This window comes from Cygnus atratus, chromosome 4 (assembly GCF_013377495.2).
Source record: "Cygnus atratus isolate AKBS03 ecotype Queensland, Australia chromosome 4, CAtr_DNAZoo_HiC_assembly, whole genome shotgun sequence".
Classification (NCBI taxonomy): domain Eukaryota; kingdom Metazoa; phylum Chordata; class Aves; order Anseriformes; family Anatidae; genus Cygnus; species Cygnus atratus.
This window is the reverse complement of record NC_066365.1, coordinates 15,506,344-15,534,268: the sequence shown is the minus strand read 5'-3', so window position 1 is coordinate 15,534,268 and position 27,925 is coordinate 15,506,344. Positions and strand designations below refer to the sequence as shown.

Below are 27,925 nucleotides of genomic sequence, written 5' to 3'. Positions count from 1 at the left end.
ATAAGCTGAGCTGTTTATCCCAGGCCCCCTGAGTTGAAAGCCTCAAGAGTGCTCAGCATTATTACGTGATTGTTCACTGTGCTGACTGTGGAGGGTGAGAGCACTGCCCTGGGCCCTTTGCAACTACCTGGCCCTGCTGCGTGGGCTATGAATTTCTCCATTCGCTTGCCATGTGAATAGATTGGCAAGCTTTGGAGCCGAGCTGCTCAAAGCTAAGGAGGCTGGATCTGCGTGTTCCTGTAAACCAGAACCAGTCCTAACTTAAGATATCAATCTTCTGTGTGTTTTTTTTATTTATTTTTATTGTTGGAGTGTTTGCTGTTTGTCTCAATAGTAGTAATGCCATACACTTTCCATTTGTCATCTGTGCTGAGCTACAATGGCATGTGGCACTTTTTTTGGTTCAGAAAGGGCACTGGAATAATGGCTATATGCTCTCATCCCCCTTTTTACCCTCTATGTATGCTGTAAAGCTTCAGGCATTGAAAAAAAAAAAAAACAAAAAACAAAACAAACAAAAAAACAAACAAACAAACAAAAAAAAACAAGGAAGGAAGCAAGGTAGCTGGAGCTTACCAGGCAGCCTTCACCGGGTGTTGTGTGTTGCAGGCAGGAGTAGAGGATTTCAGCTTTGGAAGAGAGAGTTTGACTAAGGCAGTGAGATGTGGAAGCCCAGCACTAACTCTGAGCCAGTAGATCACTCCTGGTTTTGGCTGGTGTTTGCTCCTTAAGCAAACATCTGACACACCCAGCAAAATGAGCCCTACAGAAAAATCCTGTTTGTATGAAGAGGCCACTAGAGATGGGTGATGGGATGGATGCTCTTGCTCCCTGTGGTCTTGGAGAGATGGACTGTGTGTGGAAGGGCTGTCAGTGCACTTGAGGTGGAAGGAGACTAACTACTGAAAGTCATTCCCGTACTGATCCTTCTGATGATTGTCCTTGCTCCCAGGTTACCTACCTCTGGCTGCAGGTTACAGTTTCCTAGTGTGTATGTAGTGTTTTTTTTTCCTATTTCTTTCCTTCATTTTTTTTCCTTCCTCTCTGCTAATTGGCTACTGAGCCCTAGGTCTTGTGTGCTGGTGTTTATTTTTCCCCTTTTCCAGTGAGTGTGCCTTAGGAACAGACTGGTTAATCTGATACATTAATGACTGCCATAATAGCCCCAGTTACTAGGGAAGTTATAGCAGCACAGATCACCCGATTTCATCCATTTCTTTGAGATTCCCTTGCCTCTTTCCTACTTTTGAAGAAAGAGGAGACATTTGCTGTATAAGCAAGGAAAGGTAGGAGAAGCCCAGTGCTTGTGATACAGTACCAGTCTGACTGCCTTCATTAACTCCCACAGTTGCTTGCCTTGACCACAGAGAGAAAAAGCTGCTTGTTGCTCTGTGTTAAGCTGGTCTGGTGTCCTGGTGGGAATTCACTTTCAGCAGAGCCCCAGGGCCTGCACAGGTAATTGAGAAGAGTTTTAAGCTGAAGACTGGATCAGCCGGGCTGCTGACTGTTTCACCTGGCAACTGGCAGTCCTGTTTTGCTGCAGTTTGGCCCTGGGCCCTTTCAGAGGCCTCTGAGCACAAGATAAATAATCTCTTTTATTTGTCCTAGGCACCTGTACAGCTCCTGGTATGGCTGGCCATGTCTGAGACTCTTGCAATCCTCCAGTGTGTGCTGCTGTAAAGCTGCAAGGTGACTTATTCCAGTTGTACAAGGAAAGAGCAGAAATGCATCAAAGGTAAAGGAAGTCCACAGCCATGGTTGTGGTCATCAGTTTCTGACCAATCTGTAACCATTGTATGCTTCAGCTGTACACATGACTTAATTTTTTGGCTGGGCACATCCATCTTGTGGTTATGTGACGGGAAGAGAGGAAAAACAGACTGATTCTCTAGTGTTAAGGTAAACAGACGTCCTCTGGTATGCTTGGGACAGTGCCTGTGGGCTGAGCAAGTGTGCCCTGGGTTGCAGCCTGGTGGGGAAAAAGTCCTGAGGGAAGAATCTCTGTAGCCCTGTGACTCTGAAGGAAAGTAGGGTTAGAATTTCGGGTTGTGCTGTGCCTGAGTAATGTCACAGAAGGAACTCTGGTCCCTTCAGGGTTTAAAACATGGTCTTAACAATGGGACACTGTGTCCATGCTACTGTTACAAAAGGTTTAAGTTCAAAGACCTGCCAGCATTTAATTACAGTTGACTTTTAAAATAGTCTTTTGTAGGTAAAAGAGCGTTTTATTATTAAATCTGAACTTACCTTCACAGACTCAGGAATTCTGGGTTTTTAAATTGACTGCAGAGTCAATTAAGCACCTAAATCCCTTTTGAGATGAGATCATGCCAGTTCTTTTCATAACAAGGGTGTACAGTGTTTATTCCTCCTTTTCACAGAACTGCCATTTATGGTATTTTTTCTCTCCTCTACTCTCTCTTCTCTCATAGAATCATAGAATATCCTGAGTTGGAAGGGACCCATAAGGATCATCAAGTCCAACTCCTGGCACTGCACAGGTTTACCCAAAATTTTAGACCATGTGACTAAGAGCACAGTCCAATCGCTTCTTAAATTCAGACAGGTTTGGTGCAGTGACTACTTCCCTGGGGAGCCTGTTCCAGTGCGTGACCACCTTCTTGGTGAAGAACCTCCTCCTGATGTCCAGCCTAAACCTCCCCTGCCTCAGCTTGACACTCTTTTTTTGCCCCTCCCTTTTTTCACCTCCCCCTTCCCCCCCCCTCTTTTTTAGCCCACCCTTTTTTTGGCCCTCCTTCTTTTCTCATTGTCCTTTGGCTCAGATAACTAAAGGTAATGTCTCTTGTTTTATTATGTTCACTGAGGAACCATTCCGTTCTTAGATACAAGGGCTTCTCCCTAGAATGACTGTATTAAATAATGTTTTGAATGTGTAAACCACGGGAAAATATACAAGGGATATCTGTGGCAAGCAAACCTGATGCCGTCTGAAAACAAGGGACTCACAAGATTTCAGAAATGGCCACTGTTTGTGGTTATCTGTCCTGTTAGGGATCTGTCCTGTTAGGGGTTGCTCCTTTTAGAATCAAGTTCCACTTTGTCTGAGAAATCACCTGCGCGATTGAAACAGAGGGAGTTCATGTAACTTTTTATTTCTGAAAAATCTTTAACTTCATACTCCATAGTTCTTCAAAACGCTGTCTGGAGAAATGGCCACTGGGTGGTGCTGTTGTCTTGTGATTGGCCAGCATAAAAACCCTGATACTTCAGAGAAATGACCTAAAACGTTAAGGAATTCCACTAGAAAACCTGTCTTGTTATAAGGTGATGATCTGGGATTCAACACTGACAAGCATGGTAGTGATGATAGCATTTTACAAGCAATTAATGTCACCTGAACAAGTAGGGAAGGTTAAAGTTGCCTGGTTAGTCAGGAGCATCTGACAAATCAGATTCATAAAACTATGGAAAGATTGGCAAACAAAGAAGCAACACCACCAGTTTGGATGAAAACCCCAAGCCTCTAAGGCAGTAGGTAAGTAAGGATTTGGTCTAAACAGATGCTTTTGAGTTGTATTTTTTTTGAGTAAGTTGCTCACCTGAAAATCAAAAGACCAATGAGGAGTTAAAAAGAAAGAAGTCAGAAGTTGTTTTGGGAAGGCCATTTATCCCAGACAACATGAGTGAGAAAGTGGGAGGGAGTCTGCTCACAGACTTTTCCAGAGGTGAATAGGAATAACTTTAAAATCAAAGTTACGTGTCTGTACAGTTCACGTAGTCAATAAGTCAGAAACAGAAGCATTTCAGAAGAACGTGGCACTTGGCTTTGTGAAAACTTGATTGGTCTAACTTCATTCTTGTTGTTGCCTTGGAGGAGCAGAATTGCAAAATTTGAGCCTCAGATCTGCTGATCCAAATGGTATTAGGAGCAGCGATTGCAAGCAGTCAGGGTTCAAAGTGAGATCATGGAATTAAATCCTGATCTAACTGATGGTTTGGAGCATTGTCCTGGAGGAAAGTGCTTCTGTGCAAGAAGTTTCCAAAACTTAGTTTGCTCTTGTGCTGTGACAAAGATGTTCGCTAAGACATTTTTGTTCTAAAAATGTTTGGTGGTATCGAATATCATTGCTTTCAGGTGCACAACCTGAGATTATTTTTTTTGTCCCCTTTCTCGCAGTGAAGAAGGGGAAGACAGTTGTTGGAAATCTTCTGCTGTTTAACAAAAAAGCAAGGCAGCCAATCAAGTGTGTCACTGGACTTTACCACAGGACTTTCTAGAGCTCAGTCATGCCACTTAATGTTTTAGCATCTGTCTTTTACCATCTGCTTAAAATGGAGCTATTGATAGTTATCTGTCTCGTTAGGAGGTTAGAAGAAGTAATGTTTATGGCATACTGTTTAAGGCATGGAATTCCTTCGGAGGAAGAGATTGGAACTGGACTGCTTCCAAACTCCAATTTTAATGAACTATGTGACACTTCAGAAAAGGAATAGTTTCTTCATTTTTAATAGCTGTTGTAATTTTTTAAAAAAAAGTATGTGTGTGTGTGTATATATATATATATATATATATATATATATATATATATATATATGCATACATACAGACATGAATGTTTTGTCACTGCTTTCCGCAAAGTTTTAGGATACGGAACTCTGTGACTTCTGGGTTGTAAAAATCAAGCAGCAGAATGAATTGTTTTAACGGCTGGCTTGCCACCTGTTCTTTTGAATTTTCTTTTATTTATTTACTTTTTAAAATCCACCATTTTGGGCCAACTATTCGCAAATGACCTGAATCCAAAGAGTGAAAGTGTGAAAGCTGAGAATACAGAGGGTTAAGTGTTTACTTCATGAATTCAGGGCTAGCTCATTGCCTGGGATAGTGTTTCAAATGCAGTCATGCTTCCAGTGCTTTGTTTTCTCAGCAAAAGCTATCGAGGATCTCATTTGTGGCTGTTTCCCCCCCTGGCATTCAGGGAAGGGCTAACTCTGCCTCTTCAGCTCACAGCCATGACATTTCTAATGAAAATTTCTTAACTGTGATTACTCAAAGCTTTCCCTGTTTTGTGTCTGTGCAAAGGTTTAAGAAAGTTTTTAGGTGCTAGTGATAGCCAGAGGGCTGAGAATGTAGCTGAAACTAAACGCTTAGATGGTGTGAGATGTTGCTCTCCTTGTGCTTGTCACAGTGTGCTGCCAGCTACTTTGTCTGCTTGGTGTTGTTTGGACCAAACATGGCTTTACTCCTCTTTGAGAGGAATGCTTGTTGGCACAAGCAGCAACTAGTTTTGATTTCTCAAATGAGAAACTACAGCTACTGCTTTCTTTTCACTAAGTCTTCTGTGACCTTGTAGGTGAAGTCAGCATTTAAATATGAGAGAATGCCTTAAAGTTGCTGTAGGAGCAAGTTTGATGTATATGGTGTGTTCAGAGTGGCAGTTGATGATAGAGATTGCACTCAGTGAAGCAGAAATGCTGATTTCACATCAGGGTGGGCTTGAATATTAGCGGTGAGCTCACTGTAGCATCAATTGACTGAATTGCAAGTTGTCTCACATTTAGTTAATTTTGAACTTGGTGCATGGAAGATAACCCTAAGAAAATAAATCTGCTTTGCTTGCCCCACTCCTTTTCCCTTCTCAGCCAGAGTGCATCATGATTCACTGGTGACTGGGCACACATTTCTGTCTTGCTGTCCCAGCAGCGGGGAGCATCTGTGCCGCACCATATGGTTCCCAAAGCCACTTGGGTTGCTGTGTGGGTGAGGCGCTGCTGGTGAAGGAAGGAATTGAAAGAGGATGTGGGTCACTTTTTAATTTTTTTTAAAAATTCTTGATCACATATGGGTTATGGCACAGTGCCAGTTAAAAAGTAGACAGCATTTCAAGTTGAGTCATGCCCTGTGCTTATTATAGTTCGGTTGTGGGATTCCAACAGCTTGCCAAACACGGGTGCCTGTCATTAGACAGTCATCCCAGCAGCAAAGCAATCTGCCTTGTGGGTGGGAAGAGCCCCTGACAGCTGGCTTGGGAAGAGCTGATGCCCAGACAAATGGCATGCTGATCCTGAGTAGGAAGGGGCTGAGATGCCAGCCACACAGGACAGGAATTGTCACCAGGCAGGTGTCCCCACACCCAGTGTCTACCCAGAACAGGCATTTCTCTGCTTTGGCAAGTGCTGGCTATCCCAAGACAGTAAACACCTGAGCAAAACATCAATAGAACTGATGTAGGTAGGAATGTAACTCTGTTAAGCCTGGGTGCCTATGAGCATAGCTGGGGAGGTTAATGAAGGCGTCTCTGCAACGTAAGCTGCATACAGGAAAATTCTGCTGCCCAAAGTTGCTGCTTGCTTGCTGAGCTTTGACTGCAAGAATAGCTAATAACTGAGAGAGAGAGTTAGAGAGCTCTCCAGGAAATGAGCAGTAGGATGGAAGCACTGTGCTGGAGGTTGCTTTTCAGCAGTCAGTATTTTCTAATCTGAGGTTACAGCGCAACATTTAAACAAATAATAAAAAAATACAGTTGCAAAAGTGACTTGGAATGCTGAAGGCTAGTTTTGCTTTCTGGTTTTCATTTAGCTCAGAACTGACTTTGAACGTACTTATGTTATGAAGACATCATAGCTGCACAGTTGTTCAGAATGAGGCGTGCATTTTAACACAAGCCTAAGCTGATGTAAACATCATGCAGAGTGTTCTCAGCACACTGTTAGAACTTCCTGGTAATTGCATTGGTTAATTTATGGCCCACTGCATTGAAGAATGACCTCTTTCTGAAGTGGTATTTAGTGAGTTTCTTTACTATGGTTTTAGCAAATAATCTCCCGGACTTGGCAGTATGAAAAGTGGCCTCATTGCACAATAATCTAAAATCTCATTAAAACCAAAAGAAGCCTATAAGTTAATGCAATAACTTTGATTTATTAACTTGGGGTAGTTATAAACTTTTTCCGTCTGGATCTTGACAATGTTTGTCATTAAATGGAGATGCCTGTCGGTACATATTTACAGGAGGCCTGGAATCTGTAATAAGTATTGTAGGCTTCTTTCAGCCAAGTCAACCTCTGATACATCCTTAAGTACCGTTAAGCTGAAACTAACTGAAAACCCATCTAGGTAAATGGCTGAAAACAACTCAGGGATGCTGTTACAGAAATAGACAGGAGGCTCTGAGGTGTTTCTAACTCTCTCAGTGTTGGGGGCCTGGCTTACCAGCAGACGCTTCCAACTGGGTTGCGTCGAAGGGCCGTGCGGAAGGACCTGGCCTCTGCCTGCTTTCGCCCCCAGGTGCCGGGCTCCAGCGCTGGCCGTGGTGCTGAAGGGCAGAGGCGCCTGGGGCAGCTGCCCAGGCCCAGTGGGCAACCTGCTCCTGCTGGGGGCAACCGGGAGGCCCCACGGCTGCCTGGTGGTGGGTGTGTGGGGCACAGCTGTCTCTCCCTCCCTCTGATGTGTTTGGAAGTTCTGGAGCTGTGTCGGGAATGCCCTTGCCTTCTTTCTTTATTCTGCAAGAGTGGCGGATCGTCCTGGAGGGATTTCAAATGGAGTGTGGTTTATCAAAAAGTGCAGCGTTCCTGCTGGGTCTCATTTAAACCAGCTGAAGGTTTGGAATGCAGTTGGCGTTTATTCTCAAAATGTAGAAAAATGGGTATCTGAAAGTCCTTGTGAGCAGATGTGCAATTGCTTGCTTGCCTGGAAATTGTGTCTCTTCTAAGAGTTGCTTTGGGACTTCAGAGTGAAGTCTTTTAATGGGAGGGATGATGCAACCCACATAGCCTTAGCCCCAGAACTGCATTTCTGTACTAGAAATTTTTACCTGTATAGAGTGGAGAAGAAAATTCATCTTGTTTCCTTATGCTTATTTGTTTGAATGACTGAATGTGTTCAGTATAGCTGTTACATTATGTGGCAAGAAGGATCACTGACACATTCAAAGCAAGTTTTTCCAGGGCTTAGGCTTCTGCAACTGTAGACTGTGGGGGTGCAGGCTTAGCTAGTAGTACTAACAGCAGTGTTTTCAGATGGTTCATCTTTGGTCTTCTTCCAGCCTTTATTTCTGTGTAAAAAGTTGTTGTACAAAACACCTTGCAAGGGCTGATCCCTACAACAATAAGCAATTACAAGGAAGAGCTGGATCCTCGTTCTGGTAGAAAAGTGAAGCCAGAGGCTGAGCTTCCAAGGAACTGTGTTTCTTTGATGCCCTTGATAACAGTAATAACAGTAAAGGTCATGATGGCTCTGCCATCCTGAGTCGTGCTGTTGCTTGCTTAGAACAGTGAACCCTGCTGAGACTAAGATCAGGTACATCTGATAAGGGTGGCAGAACCAATGTGTTTATTTCCAGAATGTGTCAGAGAACCTGTTTCTGGTCCTTGCTCTTTTATAAAAGGCAGGTATTTATTTACATGATCTGAGACTCGAAGGCTTCTTCCGTAAAAGAGAGTTAATACATTAGAGCAGTTATTACTTTTCCTTCCCCTGCTGCATGTTGATGGCATGAGATTTTAGTAAGAAGAAGGGGAATGGGATGTTGGGAAGTTCCTGATCTAAGATTCTACTGTTACCAAGAAAAGCAGTTTCACCCTGACCCTATTTGCACATTCCTGTCCCTTTCCCCACTGTGCTGGGGGAGCAGGGTAAGTTGGGATTAAGCCCCAGAGTTCTGGTTACTTTCCTTCTTGCTCTCAGCATAGTTTAGAGAGGTTACTTTTTTCCTCAGTAGGTGACTGAATCTGAGGTCCAGTACATCTATGGATATATTGCTTTAGACAGCAGTTGGTCACCTTTCAAGCAATAAAATTGGAAATTCTGGTGTTTTAAAGTATTATTTTGCACTGATACTGTGTATTATAAAGTATTATGCAATGGGCACAGAAATGTAACAAATTATTTGTAAACAGTCAACAGTGTGTTTTTGCTTTGCGTGCTAATCAACCCTGAGGAAAACAAAAGAAATGAAGCATTTCATTGATAGCCTTACACTGAAGAGAGAGCAAGTTGAAAAACTTTAAATGGATTAAACATGGATCTGTGCCTGGGTATTTCATATGTTTAGGATATTTATATATTAAAAATATTTGCAGCAGCTTTGAAAATGCATTGAGAACACTACATTTCCATTCAAAATATAGATAATACATATTAGAAATCTTTGAGCTGTTCAAGCAAGTAAAAACTAAATAGCAGGAAGTCTGGATGCGCTAACACAGGCTGTTGTTGCAAAACCATTACTTCTCCAGTAAGAAAGCACCAATAATGTGTAAACTGGGAAAGGTCTTTATTTTAGAAATCTGATTTCACATTCTGTTGGTGGTGGTTGTTTTGTCTTATTTGTTTTTAACACAAATGTCTGTACAGCCATGAATTTGTTATACAAATTTTTGTTACTTCTGTCCGCAGTGGGTTCAAACAAGGTGGGACACAACTTACAAGTGCAATAAAATGCTTTTGTGCTAATGAAGATAGTCTTTCCTTAGCAGAAGGATAGCTGAACATAACCTGAGGTTACTGATAGACACTTGCCTGTTGTTATCGCCAGGACTATGTGACTGTGACACATTTTTGGTCATTGCAACTACACCCTCTGCAGTACCATGCTGTAAAGCAAGGTGATAAATGCTGGAGGCTGGTGACTGGTACTCTGTACAGTGTCCATATGGGGTACCCTGTATGAGTTGGGCACTGCTCTGTAACTGAGGCGAGTCCTTTCTGTGCTGCTGTTTTTTCCACTGTCTCTTTTTATAGAAGGTCCACAGCATAATTACTGTCTTTCAGCTGGTAACAGAGGGAGGTAACATAACTGTGGATGCAGGCAACTGTGTCCTCTTTCTCAAGATATTTAGTGTGTTACCTATTCAATTCCATATGGCTGAGGAAAGCGATATGGACTTCTTTAAGAGACACAACAGGAATGAATGAGCAACTTGTATTTTTCTTTTTCTGTTTCCTATACTGCAGATAAATCCTATTTATGTTACTGATAGGATGCTGAAAGAGGAAAAAGTAGGCCAACTTTTTCATGTCCCAGGTTGTGTGAGTTTTCAATCTGATTTCAGACCTGCAAGCAGTACTTAAAGTCGGTGTGCACAATGATGGTAGAAGCTTTAAAGAACACACAGGTGAAAGAAGTTAGTCTGTTAGGACCGAAAACTGTTTTCCTCTTGCTGTCTCCTCCATTAAGTCACCATTAATTTATTAACTGGGAGAGGAAAGGGGGTAGATCTGGTGTTCATGGAAAAGATGCTGCACCAGATGCTGCATATCGCTGCTTGTTCATTGTAAAGTTTCCTTGTCTGGTGCTGCGTGCATGATAACTGCTAGGTTGTGATGAGTGATTGAATAGGGATGACGAATGACCAAGAGTGAGAGGTAGTGTATTCTTAGGAGTTCAATATCAGAAGAGCTGGACAGGTGAGCAGAGCAGAGCACTGTGGAAAACAAGATACGGTGGATGAGAATGTGTTTCTGTAGTACTGGAGTTTAATGATCTCACCAGACGAAGGCAGATAGGGAAAGGTTAAAGGCTGAATAGAATAGTCAGCTTTTCCTGCCAGACCACACTTGTCCAGGGTAGGCAGAGGAGAAGTGAGTAAGAAGAGGCAGATGTAAGTGGGCCCTTCCAAAAAAGGGAGAACATGGTATTATGAAGCCAACCCTTGAAATCTGTCCTAGAGTCTGCAGGAGAGATCCTGGGACTATTTCTGTAAGCAGAGACTCTCGCAAGGGTCATGGAGAATGTGTTTCAATTGCCAAGTGAGCAGGAATATGCTACTTAGTAGATGAGGGATTTTACCAACAAAGTTTAGAAAACTGTGCAAGATCTGGATACTTTTGTAGTTTTAGGCACTTCTCTATACAGATCCAAGACAGGCTGTTTAAAGACTTCCAGGAACGCTTGGTCACAAAATAAATGTGGATGCTAAACATTTCTTAAATATTATATCTTCCTTGCTGCTTTGGTAAGAAATGCCTGAATTGTTCTGCTTGCCACTAGAATGCAGCCTATTCTGGGAGACAGGCTAAAGCTCAGTCAGCAGCTATGAAAAGTACAGTAGCTTGGGACTTAAGTGGAGGAATTTGTATAGCTGCAGTGCAGTCCTCTATATAGGATTGTCACTCCAGTGTTACACCATTGTACATAGGAAAAGATGTGTTACGTCCACGGGAGCTGTGTTGAGTGCTATTTTCTGACGCAGCACCTTCAGCAGCAAAAGAAAAGACCGTGTTTGGTTGGTGATCAAAGTTACCTTTGGGGAAATTTAGCTACCAGAGGAGTTTAACAAGGCTCACGTAAACTTTATGGCATTGACTGATGACACCAGGAATATTTGAAGTGACTCAACAGAACACAGGGCTGTTGCACTATAAAAGTTGCTTTCTCTTTTTGCTTGATATTTTGAGAACTCCTTCCTCGCACTTGACTGAAACCTACTTCTCTTGTAAGTTGACTGATAGTTAGCATAAGGTTGGAAATGGATATGCAGAAGGATGATGGGGATGAGAAAGAACTCTTCCAAAGAGGTGCCCAGAATTGTTTTCCATTTCAATAGTCTGATTAGGTTCAGGTGACTTTATTAAGCATATGGGAGAAGATATCTATAACTCTTGAACCTGTAAGGTTAGTAACCTCTGAAAAGTATGGGATCATTGTTGGGATCTCAAAGGACAATTTTAGTCCTCCCATTGTAGAACAGCGTGGCATCACCAAGTGACTAAGAAGCGAGAATCAACCCGCCCTGCTCCAGCAGTATTAAGTTCCCTTTGGTTTTATTTATATATTAAACTGCCACTTTTCATGCTTATACAGTTCTGTTAGCATTTCAAGTTAGTTGTGCTGTATTCATAACAGCAATTTGTATAAGGTTTTAAGAGGTCTTGATACTTGTATTATCCTTACAGCTGTGGCAAGGATGCTGCAATGCAGAAGGTAGCTTGTCTTATAAATACCAATCTTTGTGAGAGGGCTACATATAGGTGGTGGTGTCGTTTTTATCAAAATAATTAGGGACAGGAAAGAATGGTTATGTTTTCCTGTAGTACTCTGGGGATCTTTATTGGAACACATTTTTCCTAAAGGTTATGTAGACTCAGAGAAACTCTTCTGAATCCATATCTGAAGGTTTTTGAACTTTCTTTTACAAATGTGTTTAGACAAACGAATGTGGTAAGCACATTGAGATTTTATTGTGTGTGGTTGTCATGTAGGTTTTTGTTCTGACTGTTCAGATTTGCAAGCAGTATTGCTTGAATGTCATAGATGAAATGCTGTGGGCTGCAATGGCGGTAATGCATTCTTGCTGCTTCCTGGTATTCAATAAAACCGGTGGACTTAAAATAAATCATGTTCAACTGCTTTAATTGTAGCGTAAAATTAAGATAACTTGTTGACTTAGCTTTATTGTTCCAAAGAATACAGCATTACCCAAGAAACCAGCAGGACGCATAGATGTGTTCTGCTGGAGAGGGTTCACACAGTATTCACCATAAATTGTTGTCTGTTGCTATGATACAATCCGAAAAGATCAAATGGTACATAAACATTGCGCAAGTCATCAAAGAGATCAAGTAATGTATATAGATAAGGGATGGAAGTAATTGTGGCATTGGTAGAGACCAGGGGAGGAGAGGCTCTTGACTTGAAGAACAGTATCAAAATGTCGTGTGCTAGAGAGCAAAACAGAGGTAGATTAAGAACCTTGATGACAGAGGAAAAAGAGAGGATGCGACGTAGGCAGGAAGGAATAGGCATCCTGGTTAAAATGCTAGCAAAAACTCTTGCAGGAATCTCTACCCACAGTGCTTTTTTTGGCCTGCAGTATCTTAAAAGGATTCCTCTTTCTTCCCATACAGGGTAGTCTAGACAGCTTCCTAAGGACACCTTCCTACAAAAATATTTATGGCAGATGTTTAAAAAATTTAGAATAAAATAAGAAAAAAAATCAATTTTATTGATTAGTTAGATGGTTCTTCATCTTAAAAAGATGACTACTGTCTTTGTGATGACTGCTTTTACTAATGTGATTTTTTTCATTGTGACAGAGCAGCAGCTAGGTAACAACAGAGTTGTCTTCCCAGATCACCCCAGATTCCTGCCAGCTGTTTGTTTCTTTCATGTATTTATGCAGATTTATTATGTCCATTCTTGTCTTCCCTTAGCACAAGAGATGAAACAGAAGATAAACCACTCATGCCTGCAGCAGCACTCCCTAGTTGCCTAACTGCCTATTCTTCTTCTAGACGCACCTTACTCCATCCCACACTGGGGAAAGTGCTTTGGTGAATAGGCTGGCTTTGTACTGTGTTCTCAGGGTCAACGAATGGAGAGTCTGGCAGGTTGACAGAAGAGGGAGGATTTTCTAGGCAGCCATTAAATCACCACTGAAAATACCTTGCCACTCAAATAAGAGGGAGTACTCTAAACTCTTCGGTTGACTAGCTGAAAATAACAAAACAAAAAAACAGATACTGCAGGGTCCATTTTAGAGCTCTTGTTTTTGGTGAGCTTTTAACAATGCACAGCAGGACTGGAGTTAGCAGTGGTCAAGTTCTCTGGCTTTAGAAAAATGAAACCTATTTTCAGAAGCTGGACTACTTTGTCCAGTGATATCTGTGGCATGTGACGTTTTACAGCATCCCAGTGACAACAAATGTGTCAACTAGGTGTCAGCATGGAGAGGAAGAAGCCTTTCTTATGTCTTTGCATCACATAAATTCCCTCATGTTTTGAGTTGTGGTGTCTTTGTTGATTAGTCATGCACAAGTGTGAGAAGAAATACTACAGAGTGAATTATAATCACTTTTAGATCTTGCAGCGACTCCAGCAATAATTTTAAGGATATGAAAAAATATAACAGCAAGGATAGAGTGAAACTTTGTATATCTGGTTGGAAGGGAAGAGAAAATGAAGATGGAAAAAAATAATACTTGGATGTAGAGCACCACAAGAATCGTGTCTGAACGGTATGCTCAGAAGACAGGGGTCTGGCTACTAGTTAACAACCAAGGAGGTACCCAGGTTGTTTCTGTCCAGCTTTTCCTCCAAAATCACATATGTGCCCTGCTTAATAATGAGGAGCACGTCAATTCAAGAGATATTCCCCGTCTGACCAGCTTGAAAGTTTCCATCCATTCCCTGGAGATGAGGACTGAATAGGCAGAATCACTGACATGGGAAAAAGCAGGGAGGGGCCTGCAACTTTCATAGTTGAATTCTTTTACACTGGCTTGAAAAGGAAAGTCATTCCTTGCAGGTTATTTTTATGGCTGTGTTCTTCTTCTCCCTGCCCCTCCATCTCCAATTTTAAGGCCCACTTAACAAATGCTTTTTACCAGATAGACCTGGTAGTCTAGTAGGCTCTTTCTGCTCCTACCTTTGCAATAGGACTGTCAAAATTAGAAAGAGGGAATTTCTTGCAAGGAGAAGAAACAGGATTTAGGCTTCCTTTTTATCCCACTTCTATGCCAGCAGCTGGGAGATGAGAACAGAAAGTGATTCAAGCAGTGATCAAGTCCTTTAGTGGTGGAAGGCAGATGGGAGAGGGTAGATGACACTATTGGGAAGGTACTACTAGCTTAGTAAAGCAAATCTTGATTTATTTATTTTTTTTCATATTGGAGAGCAAAGGTTTACTGAAGCAGGGAGAGAGATTGGTAGGGATTGATTGCTGTTTAAACAGCATTTGGGTGTGTTGAGATTTTTTCAGGATTTGGAAATTTAGTTTGAATATTTTCTCTATGGATCAATAGATGATGCACTCATTTTTGGAGTTTGGTGCTGTTTTGGAGCTGAAATGCAAAATGCCACAGGTCTCTGTGGTAGTGAGCTTGTAGATGCAGCACTCAAGCCATAATGCCCTCCTGCAAAGCTATGTGCAAAGAAGTGTTGGAATCGTAAATATTGGTTGGCCTGTAAATATTCTGCTGATATTTGGGAACTTGGAAAAGTAGCTAACAAAGGAGGAATTTCTGACGAAATTTCTGGTTGTGCAGGAGTGTGAACTATTTCTAACTACCTTGCTATGTCCTGAATGTGAAATAGGCCTTAGAAAACTGTTACATAAAAAGGTCTCACAGAATTATCTGCTTAAACCATGTGCTCTTACACCCCACCTGTAGTATTAGCAACAGGAATGAGTGGTGTTATCCTGTGAAAGGCAGGTCTTGTACATTACGTATTGCCATATGGGTGGCTGTAAGTCTCCTGTGTCTCTTCTATCTGTGATTCTCATTATCAAAAATGCAAGCGCATAAAAATTCTTCCCCTAAGTGGATGATATATCACTGTTGTTGGATAAACCACGTTGTAGTTCGGTTTGCCATGTGTCAAAAGAGTGAACAGCAAAAGATAAATAGAAATCCCAGGAGAGTAATAGAAATTTGTAAGAGCTCTCAAGAGGCAAAAGAACTGGATACTCTGCGGTCTGATGGACAGTGTGCTGACTGAAGGATAATTAGGGGCTCTGATCTTTTTGGAACAGTCAAGCTCCTGCACATGAAAAAGGACATGTTGCTTTATTCCTCCTTGTCTTTGTTTGCTTTCCTGTCACTTCCCTGTTGAGACCTAATTTGTCTATAAGCTCCTCAAGCCAGGGATTCTTCCACCAAAGGCACAACAGGACTGCGAGTTCTACTCGGGCTGTCCTATAATGTCCTATAATAGTCCGACAAATGATGATAAAACATTTGTTGCCTCCCTGGCAGCCAGAGCCTTGTGTCTGCACAGCTGATTTCTTTGAACCGGTGCCTTCCTCCTCCTCTTGAGAAAGCAAGCTCAAAGGTTTTCAAAACCTGAGTTTTACTATTTTTAACTTGATGTATTAGGTGTGTCAAGTTGTGTCTATCTGCTGTGCACTGTAGCTTATTTAAAATCTGTACAGACGACAATATGCTGACAGACATTATGCTTTTTGCTTCTGACTTAAAAAACAAATAGAAACTTAAGTTTTTAATTTTGTTTACTACTCAGTGCCTCAGACTATTCAAGTATCTTAAAAAACAAAGCAAGGAGAGGAAAAAATGTTAACAGGAAAAGTCCTTAAGGAGTTCCTTAGGAAATCCTTGAACTTGTAAATTGGTGTATAACTTCAAACATTCCAGAAAAATAAACCTGTACTTTTAAGGAGGATATGCCCTACTTTTCTTCCAGGATGGCTGAAATGCATGGCTGAGAATATTCTCCCTTCACTTCAGGGCCTTTGCTCTTTTATGTTCCTTAATTCTCAGACTCTTCAGAGAAGGCAGTTATCCTTGGTGTTTGTGCAATGGGAGTTAAGGCATAGAGAAGTTAAAGAAACTTTGCCAGCGTTTCTGGGCAAGTCAGCATTTTTTTCTGAAATTCATGTCAGGGCCTCTGACTGAAAACCTGGTCCCAGTAGCAAAATAACAGAGGGGCAAGTTTCTGCACTTCTTTTCTGCTAATAATGCACATAAATGAATTTCTACTGATGTTCTCAAAGTGCGTTATAGGAGTCAAGGATCTTTATTCTGATTGTAAGGACAGGGAAAGTCAGACCATGTGCAACAGCGCAGCATTGTTCAGGCTGTTTCAGCAGGGCAGTGGCATCCTCAGGAATAAAATCTACGTTCTCCGTGTTCCAGGTGGGTGCCCCAGCCACTAGGTGCCTCTGCCATCCCCTGCTACACAATGCTTGTGCAAGCAGCTTGTCATCTCTAGGCAGGATCTGAGAGGAATAAATGGCAGCACTGGTAGCATGCTAGCCAGGCAGAGTCATTTTCCTCAGTGCACTGCCTGCATGTAACCTGAGATGGTGGAAGCAATGCGTGCAATGTTATGCAAGAACCAGTGCGGTGAGGACAACGCATTTCTATAAATACAAGCTGCTAGAGCAATCTAGATGGTGTAATTCCTCTCACAGATACAGGATTTCGTCGTTTCTGAAGGGCTGGGACAAGTACCCTCCTTAGGCAAGCAGAAGCTATGACTTAGAGCGTAGATGTTCTTGTTTCTTTGAATGCTATTTTTCCCTTCCTTCCATCAGCAGTCTTAATTTTGGGCCATTTACATCCCTGCTTTCTCTCCTCCCTATTGTTTCCTTTCTATTTTCTCCACTGCTGTGGTGGGACTGTGGGGTCCTCTGAGTAATCTCTGCAGGTCTAACTCTGCACTTCAGGGTCGCTTTAAGTCAACTGTGTCTGACTGAGCAAGAATGGTGACAGGCCCTCACTAGGGCTCTTGACAATCCTTCCCCTAATACTAACTAAAAATCAGAAGAATACAATATGTTGAGAAAGCACGTGGTACAAGTCTTCGTTCCTGACAGGGTATATGTAAACTAGTAATAATATAACATACAGATGTAATACTTTTTAAAGAGATCCACACTGCTACCTCGACAACAGATAAAACAGGTTCATCAACTTTATTATTAATGTTTTAAACACCTCAGAATAAATGTGTTTGGGACTGAATTTTCTAAGTTTTCCAAGAGAGTGTGTTGCTTTTAGTATGGATTTAGAGGGCAGTACTGATACACACATGCACAAAAGCTAGTAGAATGGGATGGAGCTGGCCTGAGCAGTGATCTGACTCCAGCCTGGCATCCCTGTGAGGTTACAAGCCCTCAGTTGGGTGCCCAGAGGTTTGGCAAGAAGAATTGGTGCAAGCGGCTTCCTTCTCTCTAGCCAAAGGGCCTTGCAGGAAGGAGCACAGAGCTGGGCATGGAGTTCAGATAGAGGCTAGCACTGTTTGGTCCCTAGGGGCTGGGCAGGCTCCTCAGTTCTCTGGCTTCTCAGCCGTGTGGGAGTGATGGACCTCTGATGTCGAAAGGAGCAGAAAAAAGTGACTTGCAAAGAGAGGTAACCAAGAGAGAGGCTGAGGACAGCTTTTTTCTGGCATCTGCTATGGCTGAACACAGGCAGCTGAGCTGGGAGAGAGCTTACGTGTGTGTCTCAGAAAAGGAATGTCTGGTACCTCTTCTCTTCTTGTCACTTGCAGGTAAAGAGAAACTGGTAGCAATGTCTTGAATTTACATAAGGGAGAGCAGGCGAGCTGCTATGCAAGGAGCTCTACCTCAGCTTTCAAACACATCTTTTCAGGATCAACTCCCTGCATTCAGAGTGCATTCCTACCTCAGCTTTACACCAATATCCTGGCACCTGGTGTATTCCTCACCTCAGCAGCTGCAGGTTTTGTATGTCCTGTGCTGCAAAGCAGGCTCTCAAGAGAAGGAATTGGCTTTCACTTAACCTTTGTATATTGTTCTGTGATTTATTTTTAAAGATGCTTCCCAAGTGCTCAGTGCCACAATACGCTGTGGTATGCCCTATTACTTGTCTGAAAATTGTTCTAGCTGTAGCAGCCAGAAATGTACATTTTAATACTCAGTTAAAAATAGCTTTGTTTGTTTTAAAGCACCCTCCCCTACTTGGTATTAATTTCCATGGAGTTGAAGAATTAGAAATTCTCTTGGTTTCTGTGATGGCTGCAGACTGAATTTGGAATAGCACCTCTTCCAAGCTGAGTTTTAATGACATCAACAGTAAGTTTCTTCCAATATACCGAAATCCTTACCATGATATGCCTTAAAGGAGACATAACTATGAATACTCTTCAGTGTTCTTCTATGTTTTCTCACTCTTCTTTTCTGTCCTTTCTTTTACGTTTGGGTTGAATGCAATTCAATTCTTTATTAGGTGTTCTTGGACTGGTAGCAGTACTGCTTTGGCTTTCTTCCTAAGCAAAAGTTAATGTAAGGGTGCCATTCCAGCTTTGCAAAGGAAGAGGAGAAAAAAACACACGTGCGCGCACACAAAAAAAAAAAAAGACTAACCAAAAACGGTATAACCTGACAGGCTAGTTATCAGACTGCGGTTACATATTGAGGTGTATCAGACTTGTACGTTATCAGATAGTTTGGCAGTATCAGCTTCTTTTGAACCAGGCATGACAACACAGTCATATTTCTATTTCGTAAACCAGAATACATTAGAGCACATGGTAGCTGAGCTGGCTGCAGGAGAAAAGATGATAATCTAGTCAGTCTTGAACATTGTTCCATAAAACATGCATTGGTACGGTGAGGTTGTGCAGCTTGGTGCTTTCTTTTTTGCCATGTCGCCATGGAGTTCTTGTTCTGCTGCAATGCCCCCCAGAATCAGGCTTGCTGTTTTCTGGCACTACAACTTGTATTCCTTATTTGTGTCGCTAAGTTTGGCGAGTTACTTGGAGAGCTTTGAGTGGGAAGATGTAGTGAGAGGGTTGGGAGAAACCTTGTTGAAGGGACCTGCATGTTAAGAGCTACATTAGAGCTGAGATAAGTGTAAGGTCCCTGGTAAACTTTGTTACCTTAGTGGGCATCAGAAATGCTTTTGAGACGCTGCAGCTGTATATCCAGGCTTGAAAGGGAGCTGGAATACTCAGCATACGTCGTGAGCAGCTTAAGAAATTGCTGAAATGAGGCAATAGGAGGGTTGGAACTGTCTGTGAACAGGAGAGAGCAAAAATACTAGTGTAACAAAGGGAGAAAGCAGTTGGAAGGCGATGTGCTTGGAGATGGGTCAGGTGGTCATGTGAGGTAGAGAAGGAAGGCTTCTCTGCATCAGGTACTCTCTGAAAGACACTGGAGGCTGTAAGCCCAGAACCTATTGCGTTTTATTTGATTCCACCACTGCTTAAGGGAACAATACCTTGGGTAGCTTTGTAAAGAAAAGGCCTTGTATCACCGTGTTCAAACCTGCTGAATTTTTCTTTTCCTGTAGAAACTCTCAATTAGTTAATTTTCAGAGTCAAAAAACAGATGATGCTTTCTGCATTACACTGCTATCTTGCTGGTCTAAATGTTCTTTCTGTTCCGTATTACCATTCTTTAAATCACAGATCTTTGGTTTTAAAACTTATTTTATCTACTTCCCCAAAATTTCTAGAAAAATGTTAGCAAGAAAAAGTAAACATTATGAAGAGTTAATTATAGAAGGAAAATCTCCTCTGAGCCTTAACTGGGGGCTAATAATGAGTTTCCATTGCCTGGAAGCATGTTCCCATGTCATAGAGAAGAAACTGGGTGAGGCGCTGGAGTGGGGCTGAAGTTGGTTTTGTTCCATCCGTGCTGCAGATGAATAAATCAGTTCTTTGTACCTCCATCGGTAAAAGAGATGATAGCACCTCCTTAGCATGCCTGGTCCACTTAGATACTAAACATTTTGGAGCAGAGGCTGTCAGTGAGTCTTTGTACAGCACAGCAGGGTCTCAGTCAGAGCAGTGTGCTGGCAAGCTCCACGCAATAACATCCAAATGTTACAGTCAATGCTGATGTTTCCACAGCTACACAGGCCACAGCAACTTTATTTTTTTTAAAAAAAAGTACTTGAGCCATACATGATCTGAGCTGATTCATGTGAAATGAAACTATTTCCAGAAGACTTAGTGTCCGAGATGGAGGGGAGATAGGAATTCCTTGGAGAGAGCTCTCAAGTTTTGTGTTTTATCTTGTATGCAAATGTGCTCTGTTTGCTCGTCTGCCCAGAGAAGTCACTGTGAAGTTAGGTACAGCTTACTTCTGGCTACCATACCCCACCACGGAGAGAGGTGGGTGGGATGGCTGAAACCGATGGTCAGAATGGCCTCCAAGCCACTTCTTCCTCCCTCAGGGTCAGGGCTAGCAAGCTCAGCTCTCTGCCTCTCCATCCCAGTTCTGTTGCTTGCCCTTTTTTCCATTTTGTTGGCAGGTGTGATCTGGCTGTCTTCTGCAGCTTAGACGCAGCTCTCCTTTCTCAGCATGCAAAATTTATTATTGTTTATGCTTCTTGGCAGCCTGAAGCTAACCGTGATCATGCCTACGTCCATATATATGTGGGCATGCAGCAGTAAGGTGATGGGGTCCCAAGAAAGGAATAGGGCATTAGAAGTTTAGCTGGTTTGTGGAGGGAATGCATTTCCAGGAGCAATACGTGAGGGAAGGGATTAAATGAAGTGAGTGGGGTGGAAGGTCAGGTGGTTGGAGAAGGCCTCCTGGGGGCAGGGGAGAAGGCCAGTCCAGCTCCCATCAGCCCCAAGGAGTTTGGACCCCAGACAGATAGCTGACACGTATTAGTTTCAATGTCACTAGGTGAAGGGCTCAGCTTACACGTAAGGGATACGCAAGGCAAATTGTAGTAGTGGGATATTCCTATTTGTTCTGGACCCCATGTCCTGTTTCCTGGCAGTAGAAAGTTTAGGTTTTTCTCAATGTTGCCCCTACTACGTGTGCTCACCCCAGTGCTGGCTGGCGTTGCTGCTCTCGACTGGCCTTCAGTGGCTTTAACAGAGACACTCCCACAGTTGATTGGTCAAATGAAGCAAAATGTCACAGGGGGAGACTATTTTGATCCCTTTCACTGGGGGGGCAGAGGGGAGGGAAGCAGGGGGCCAGAATAAATGTCATAACAGACCTGAAGTTTAAAAAGTGTTCCTCTGCACGTGGACAATGCTTGCTGGGCTCTGACTCCCTGTGAGCTGGAGCGAATGTGGAAGGTGACCAACAGTGAACGACTGTTTCTCCTCCTGCTAAGGGAACCCAATGGAACAGCTGGATGTGTGGGTGGACTGGAGGTAGGTCTGGGCAGCCTTGTTTCGGACTGCATGCTGAGAGGCAGGATCCCTCGGGACGGATGCACCAACTTTCAGTCAGAACTCCCGATGCTTCCTTTTCTTTCTGTGGCAGACTTTATATTTCACAGAGTCTCCCTTGCTGATACAAGATGCAAGCAGTACAAGATTTTCTCAGGAGCAAGCTCTTTTGCACCAGGTTCTGTTGTTTTAATTCAGGAGAGCTTTCTAGACAGTCTTAGGAGCTAGAGAATCCTCTGAAAGCAAGCTCTGGAGTTTCCTCAAGTAGCTGCTAAACCTTGTGCCTTGTAACACGCTTGAAAGAGTACAAACATCCAGTGGAAACCTGTCCATTTTGTCTTGTGTTACTGCTTGCTTAGGAGATGCTATGTTGATGATTACAGTGTGATTTCATGAAAATTCATTTTTATCCCATGTATGATCTGTCTAGCCCGTGCTAGCATATTACAGTTACTTCTTGGATAACATCAGTGTTTGTGGTTTGTTGTCAGTGGCAAATGCTCTTGGTGAGCCAACTTTTTGATCTGTTTAAATCATTAGGATGAGTAGCATAACATCTCCCTGGAACCCTGTGATAGCAAGATAAAGTGTGTTCAGTGTTAGGAAAAGAGGGGTTGTATGTCTGTCTATACCTCTCAGAAACTGTTGAATGTTTTTAGCCTTAATCTGCAGCCTTAACTACCCAGCTCTACCCTGCAATTATTAATTGGGAGCAGAGCCAGCAAACACTGCAGCACTGGAATTGATATTCTGAGAAGTGTGGAAAACAAAGCTGGGGAGCAGAGCAGCAAAGGCAATTGGTTTGTGATAACTGCACATACAAGAGACATGTATAATGGGCTCTGTTTCTTGTAGAGACCTAGTCAGAAAGATGTGAAATAAATATATCTTTGAGTCATTCTCCTTTCCATATTTGAAAGACTCCTAAACATGTCGTCACAAACCATCTGCATGCTGAAGATGTGCAATTTGATAAGGTATGATAGATTGTGTTATAAGTGTGACAATAAGGGCATGTCTAAACACACAGCAAATATTTTCCTTCTCCTCTGGAAAATGTTTACACATGAAAGCAGAGTTTAGGTTTTGTCAGCCAAAGGAGGAGGAGATGACACCAACAGCAGATGCCTCTAGTAAAGCTGATTTGTTTCAATAACTAAGTGTATAGCTGATTTGTGCAAACTTTGGGGTGAGGGGAAGAATGCTGGGAGTCCGTTTATATCTCTGCAAAAGGAATGTAATATGCTAGTACAAGAAGGTGAATGACTTTCCAAAGTGCCAAGCGGCAAGGAACGAGGTCACATAGGAAAGAGCCAATGGTTAGTTCTTGACCTGAGAAGGCCCTTTTTTCTCTTTGGGACCAGCCTATGTTCCTCAGTGAGTTCCTAACCTGAGTTAGTGTGATGTGTTGCTCCTGCCACAGGAAAGGAAAGGATGGGGATGGCAAGCTGTGGGAGAGATCTGGAGAGGAAACCTAGCTCCTCCTCTGTGGGAACTGCTGCCCCACTCTCTGGTCTTTCCTCCCCCCCCCCAGCTGCATGTTGTGCCCACTGCCATTCTCCAGCACGGATGTGAGGGCATGGGTGGCTGGGATCTGGCCAGAAAACACTGCGTTAGGACAAAACATTCTCTTCCATGATGTCTGTGCTGTGAAACAACTTGTGGGAGTACTCAGGGCTGCTGTAGGCTGCAGCACAGGTGAGAAAGCAAGGAGCATAAAGCTGGCTTACAGCCAATGGTATTTCTTCTTACCATTCTTCCTCCTTCTATTTTCTTTCTCCACCCCGAAGCATGGGAATGTAGTAATTGAATTTTGACCCAGTTTCCAAATTCACTGTAGCATAGCCATTGCAGGAAGAAAAAAAAAAAAAAAAGACTTAAGAATGAGAAACAGCCATTAACCAGTACCAGTGGGGCAGGAATGTCAGCATGCTGTTGGAAGTATGCTCTAACAGGCTTGTAGAACAACTGTTATCCTGCATGTTTTTGCTGAAGAGAAAAAAAAAAAGTATTTGCATTTACATTTTTTGATATTTGATCACTGATACACAAACCTTATGAGACTGATTTCGGGTTGACTTCAGATGAAGCACTCTAAGCATAGGTGCTTGTGTAAAGTGCCTGGATTTTCAAAACTTGGCCAGAGATTTCATGGCAGCCTTTCTTGTGGTTATTTCTGGCACCTCTGGCTGCCAGTTGGAACACAGGGCCGTAGATATGTGTGGAAGTGGAAAGGCATGGGTGTGAGCCCTTGTGTGGAGTAGAAGCCTTTTAATAGAAGCAGGCTTGATTTAAGATGGGTATTTTTAAATGAGCAAAGATTTGGGGAGCAGATGCAAGTATGAAATCCAAACCAATTTCCTCATTCCGGCTATTAATACAAGAGGGGGAAAAAGGTCCTTTGAAGTGATTTCAAACGGCAATTAATATCCCTTGGAATCTCCCCAACAACTCTGTAAGAAGGCTTGATAGGAGGAGGAAGCCAGAGCTTAACCTCGTGAACTAAGGCAGGAAAGAAGAAAGAAACAGTCAGAAGACTGTCTCGAGTGCTGGGAATACCATTTCCCTTGACTTGTGCTGCATCTGTCCCCTCACTGTCTTTGGCGCTGTCCTGAATCAGTCGGCTGCCTGGCCCAAGTAACAATGCCTATTCCTTTTGGGGCAGGGAACTGTAAAATCCTCACCGAGGGATGGCAGGAGGCAGCTGAGCACTGATAGGAGAGGTTAATCGTGAATTCCTGATGGTGCTTATTTGGGACCTGCTTTCTGCAAGCTCTGATCCCCTGCCTTCCTTGTTGAACCCTGTGATGGGCTCACAACCTGGTATCATCTCGGCTCTCCCTGCTCTCTATGTGCTTTACCCTGGCTTCGGCTGGGGTGGCCTGTCCTGTCTGTCGGACCGTGTCAGGGAGGGCATCACAGAAACGGGTGCTGCAGGTGGAGAGTTTGTTTCCGTGCCTTGAACTGCAGCAGGATGTTCACCCTTCTAGGAAATTGCCATAAAATGCATTAAATGTTAATGCATTTCAGGGGGGAAAAAAGGTTGAGCTAATGCTGATTCTAATGCTTAGGTGGCACCTGGAATAGTTGCCAAATAGTTGTAGGGATACCACTGGTGCTTGAACGTATTATGCTGTCTGCTGCAGCGGAGAAACAGAGGGTGTTAGTGCCCTGGGCTACATTTTCCCACCAAAAGGAAGACTGAAAGTGAAGAAAAGACTGTGCCCTGGAAGGCAACTCTTTGTTGCTCCACTGCAGCCAAGATCTTCCTAAGAAAACGGTCCAGTCTCAGAGGACTGAGGAGGTGCCTTGAAGATGCCCTCTCCTGTGGTGGGAAAGGATGAGAGCTGTGAGATGGGACTGAGATGGTGGGAGGGGAAACACAGGTGAAAAGTTCATGGCTCTGAAAGATGGAGATAGTCCTCTTCTGTTTATACTAATAAAATGAAGTGTGAGATACTCCAAAGGAAATATTTTATTCGGGTGTTTTGTAAGCATAAAATGAAAGCTTGCCCTTTGACAGCACTACTATTTTCTTAAAATGCTCCACCAGAACATGCTGTCCCTTCATATCTGTCAATGCTCTGTCATGCCCCGAGTCCCGTAAAGCACACAGAACAGAATGTTGACACAAGACAGTCATCTCCCGTTGCTACATAAATGTTGAGGCGAAGCCCAAGTTTATTTGTTTTTAAGACAGAAGATATTGTTTCTGCATATTTTTACTTCATACAGTGCCTTAATTTCCGTTAGTCTTAGGCTGATATGCCTTGAATGTATTTTGCTTAGCAGAAGGTAGTATATGTTGAGGCCAACTGCGTACTTCATCCCTAATTTGTGTGTGGCAGCTTGGCCATGTAGGCAGTTCTTGCAGATGGGTGGTTTCTGAGGTGCTTCTCAACAACACACCGCTGTCACGTGCAGGGCACCAGGCAGTCCTTGCCCTTCCTTTCCACTCGGAGAATTGCCTCCTTCCCCCAGAGAGAGGTGGGTTTCGCTCTTGTGTGGTTTCCTCGCTGCAGCCTTCTTTGAGGACTGCTGCTGCAGGTATAAGCAAAGGGTATTTAAAGAGGTGTTGTGTTCAGCAGTAGGTCGTGTGGGTGGATTGGTCCCCATTGCAGTGTCTCTGAACTCTCACCGGTTTTGCCTTTTGTCAAGCACGCAGCTCTGCCATCATTCCTCTTGGGCCTCGACTTGGGAACAAGTCAGAAGAAAAGGCAGGTTCAACAAGGGAGGCTTCTATATCTAAAGGTGTCTAGCTGTGGGACTCAGGTCTTAGAGTGGAGCGTGCTGCCGTTAGGGGATTTCAGCTCAAGTTGCTTCTTTGTGATGGGTCCCTAGGGTTTGGGGCTACGCGCTCCTGAGCCCCATCTGTACAAACTTGCAGAAGCGGCTGTGGCAGAAGGTTGTGGGGTCAGGGCGAATGTTGAAGGAGCAGCCAGCTCTCTGCGGTACCTCTTCCCTTGAAGTCTCGAGGCTTTTGAGCAGTCACCCTGCAGGCAGCATTGCAGCATCTCCCTTTCCTTGTCTTTGCATTTCTTAGTGCATTTTGATATGAGAAGGGCTCCAACAGCTGTGCTGCTCCCTCAGGAAATATTGTGATGAGAGGGGGACAGCTGTTGGTAGTGGTTTCTGCCAGGATTTTTCCATTGCAAAGATAGTTGCTTAGCACCTGCAACTTCTTGCATGAACGCTGCCTGCAACAAAGCAGTAGCAAAGGTGTCTCTGTGGCTGCTGGGGTGCTGCATTTGCTTACAGGAGAGGGAGAGAGCAAACCCTTTGTTAATAACACGATCGCTTCTCTTGAGATTGCATGTAATTCGTGAGCGAATAAAAGCAAAAGCTCTTTCTGCTGGGTTTGATTTTTGCCTTGCTTTGGCTTGAAGAACACAAACTTATACAGTTCTGCTTTTACTCTGCATTTTTTTCCTAGGACACTGTTTTTCAAGCTCTCTTGAAGCGGCAAAAACCTTTGGGAGTTGCATGGGCTGCTGAGAAATTGTTGTTTGCTTTAAAATATTCAGTTTCTATTGAAATTACCAAACAAAACATTTCAAAATCATTATGTCCTTAAAGTTTTATTTATATAACATACATTTTTGGCTAGATTTGACCTGAAAATATTTGCTTTAAGTGTTTTATTTAGCATATGTTTACTTAAGAAAGTAAAGAAGGAGCAAGAGATGTGAAAATCCAAAATAGTGAATGATAATGCTGTTATTTAATTCTTTGGAAAGCAAAGCCAACTTTTACGATGACCCAGATTAGACAATGGGGTCACACTGAAGCCCTTCCCAAAAGAAAAAAAACAATCACCTTTGGTATGTAGCATTATAAATTGTCTGGCATAAAAATGACTTGGAGTTCAGAAATGAAATGACAGAAGGGAAACTATGAGTGAGTTACTGTGAATATTAACTTTATTGTACCACTTGCTCCAACGTAGCCTTCTTCTCAGTACCAGAAGAGGGCACCCAAGGGAAAAAGAGGCAATACTTTAAGAGCTAAGCAATGGAAACCCTTTTGTTCACTGGGAATCACAAGTGTGCCTTATTACATTAGGAGAAATGTTAAAAAGCTGAACTGAGAAGGTGATGAGGTAACATTTAGATGAATGTCTGTTGTTTAAAGCAACTAAGTAAGGAAAAATGGTGTTCTAAGAACATTAACCCAAACAGTTCTGGAAATCAAATAATAGTTAATTGTCTGGAGGTAGGTAATACTGAGAAGGATACTCAGGTGTATGTATATAGCTGTGGAGAAGTGGAGAATCTCAGAATTTACCAGTACAGTACCTGTGGAAGTGATGCTGCCGTTAGAACAAGAGGAAGCCACCCATGCCCTGAGTCTGGTTGTGGAGATAAGCGTTTCTATCCAAGGCGTTTCCTATAAATATTCAGTCTGTGGCTTATTCTGCCAAGCAATTGTTGTTCTGTTTCATAAGATTCACCCATATACAAAGTCTTCCAGTTCTGGCAGCGTAGCTCTGGGTGGGTTTGCCTTGTGAGGAGGGAGCATTCCCCAGGAAGTGGGATTTCACAAGGAAGTTGCATTTTCCTGTGGCACACTGCATTTCACATTTCTTCCTGCTGCCATTTGGCATCTCCAAACCTCGGGGGGTGGCGGGGGTGGCTGCAGAATATTTCGTCTTGATGGAGGCTCAGATATAGGGCACATTTTGGAGAAGACCGTAATAGCTGGAAAGCTGTTAGGTTTGAATCCCTTAGCTGAGCCTAGAGCTACCCTGCGTGTGTCTTGTCAGTAACTGCATCAGAAGGAAAGTTTTGTTTCAGAGGCAGCTTACCATGTCCCACCTTTCAGGCCTTGGCACCGTTATGTATCCAGCTGGGATTTTTTTCCTGTCCGGAAAAAGGTGTGGCCTTGGATTAGAAGGGGATAGTAGT

At 43.0% G+C, this 27,925-nt stretch overlaps 1 protein-coding gene across 2 annotated transcripts in view; it reads left to right on the top strand.

Annotated features, from left to right (window-relative positions):
• The first annotated feature begins 1,617 nt into the window (after positions 1-1,617).
• Positions 1,618-27,925, top strand: part of SLC4A4 (solute carrier family 4 member 4) — a 228,464-nt gene continuing 202,156 nt past the window's right edge. For both annotated transcript variants that reach the window (XM_035542170.2, XM_035542018.2), the window contains exon 1: positions 1,618-1,735. In XM_035542170.2, the coding sequence (XP_035398063.1) occupies positions 1,725-1,735 (11 nt within the window). In that variant the 5' untranslated portion in view covers positions 1,618-1,724. The remainder of the gene's footprint in view (positions 1,736-27,925) is intronic.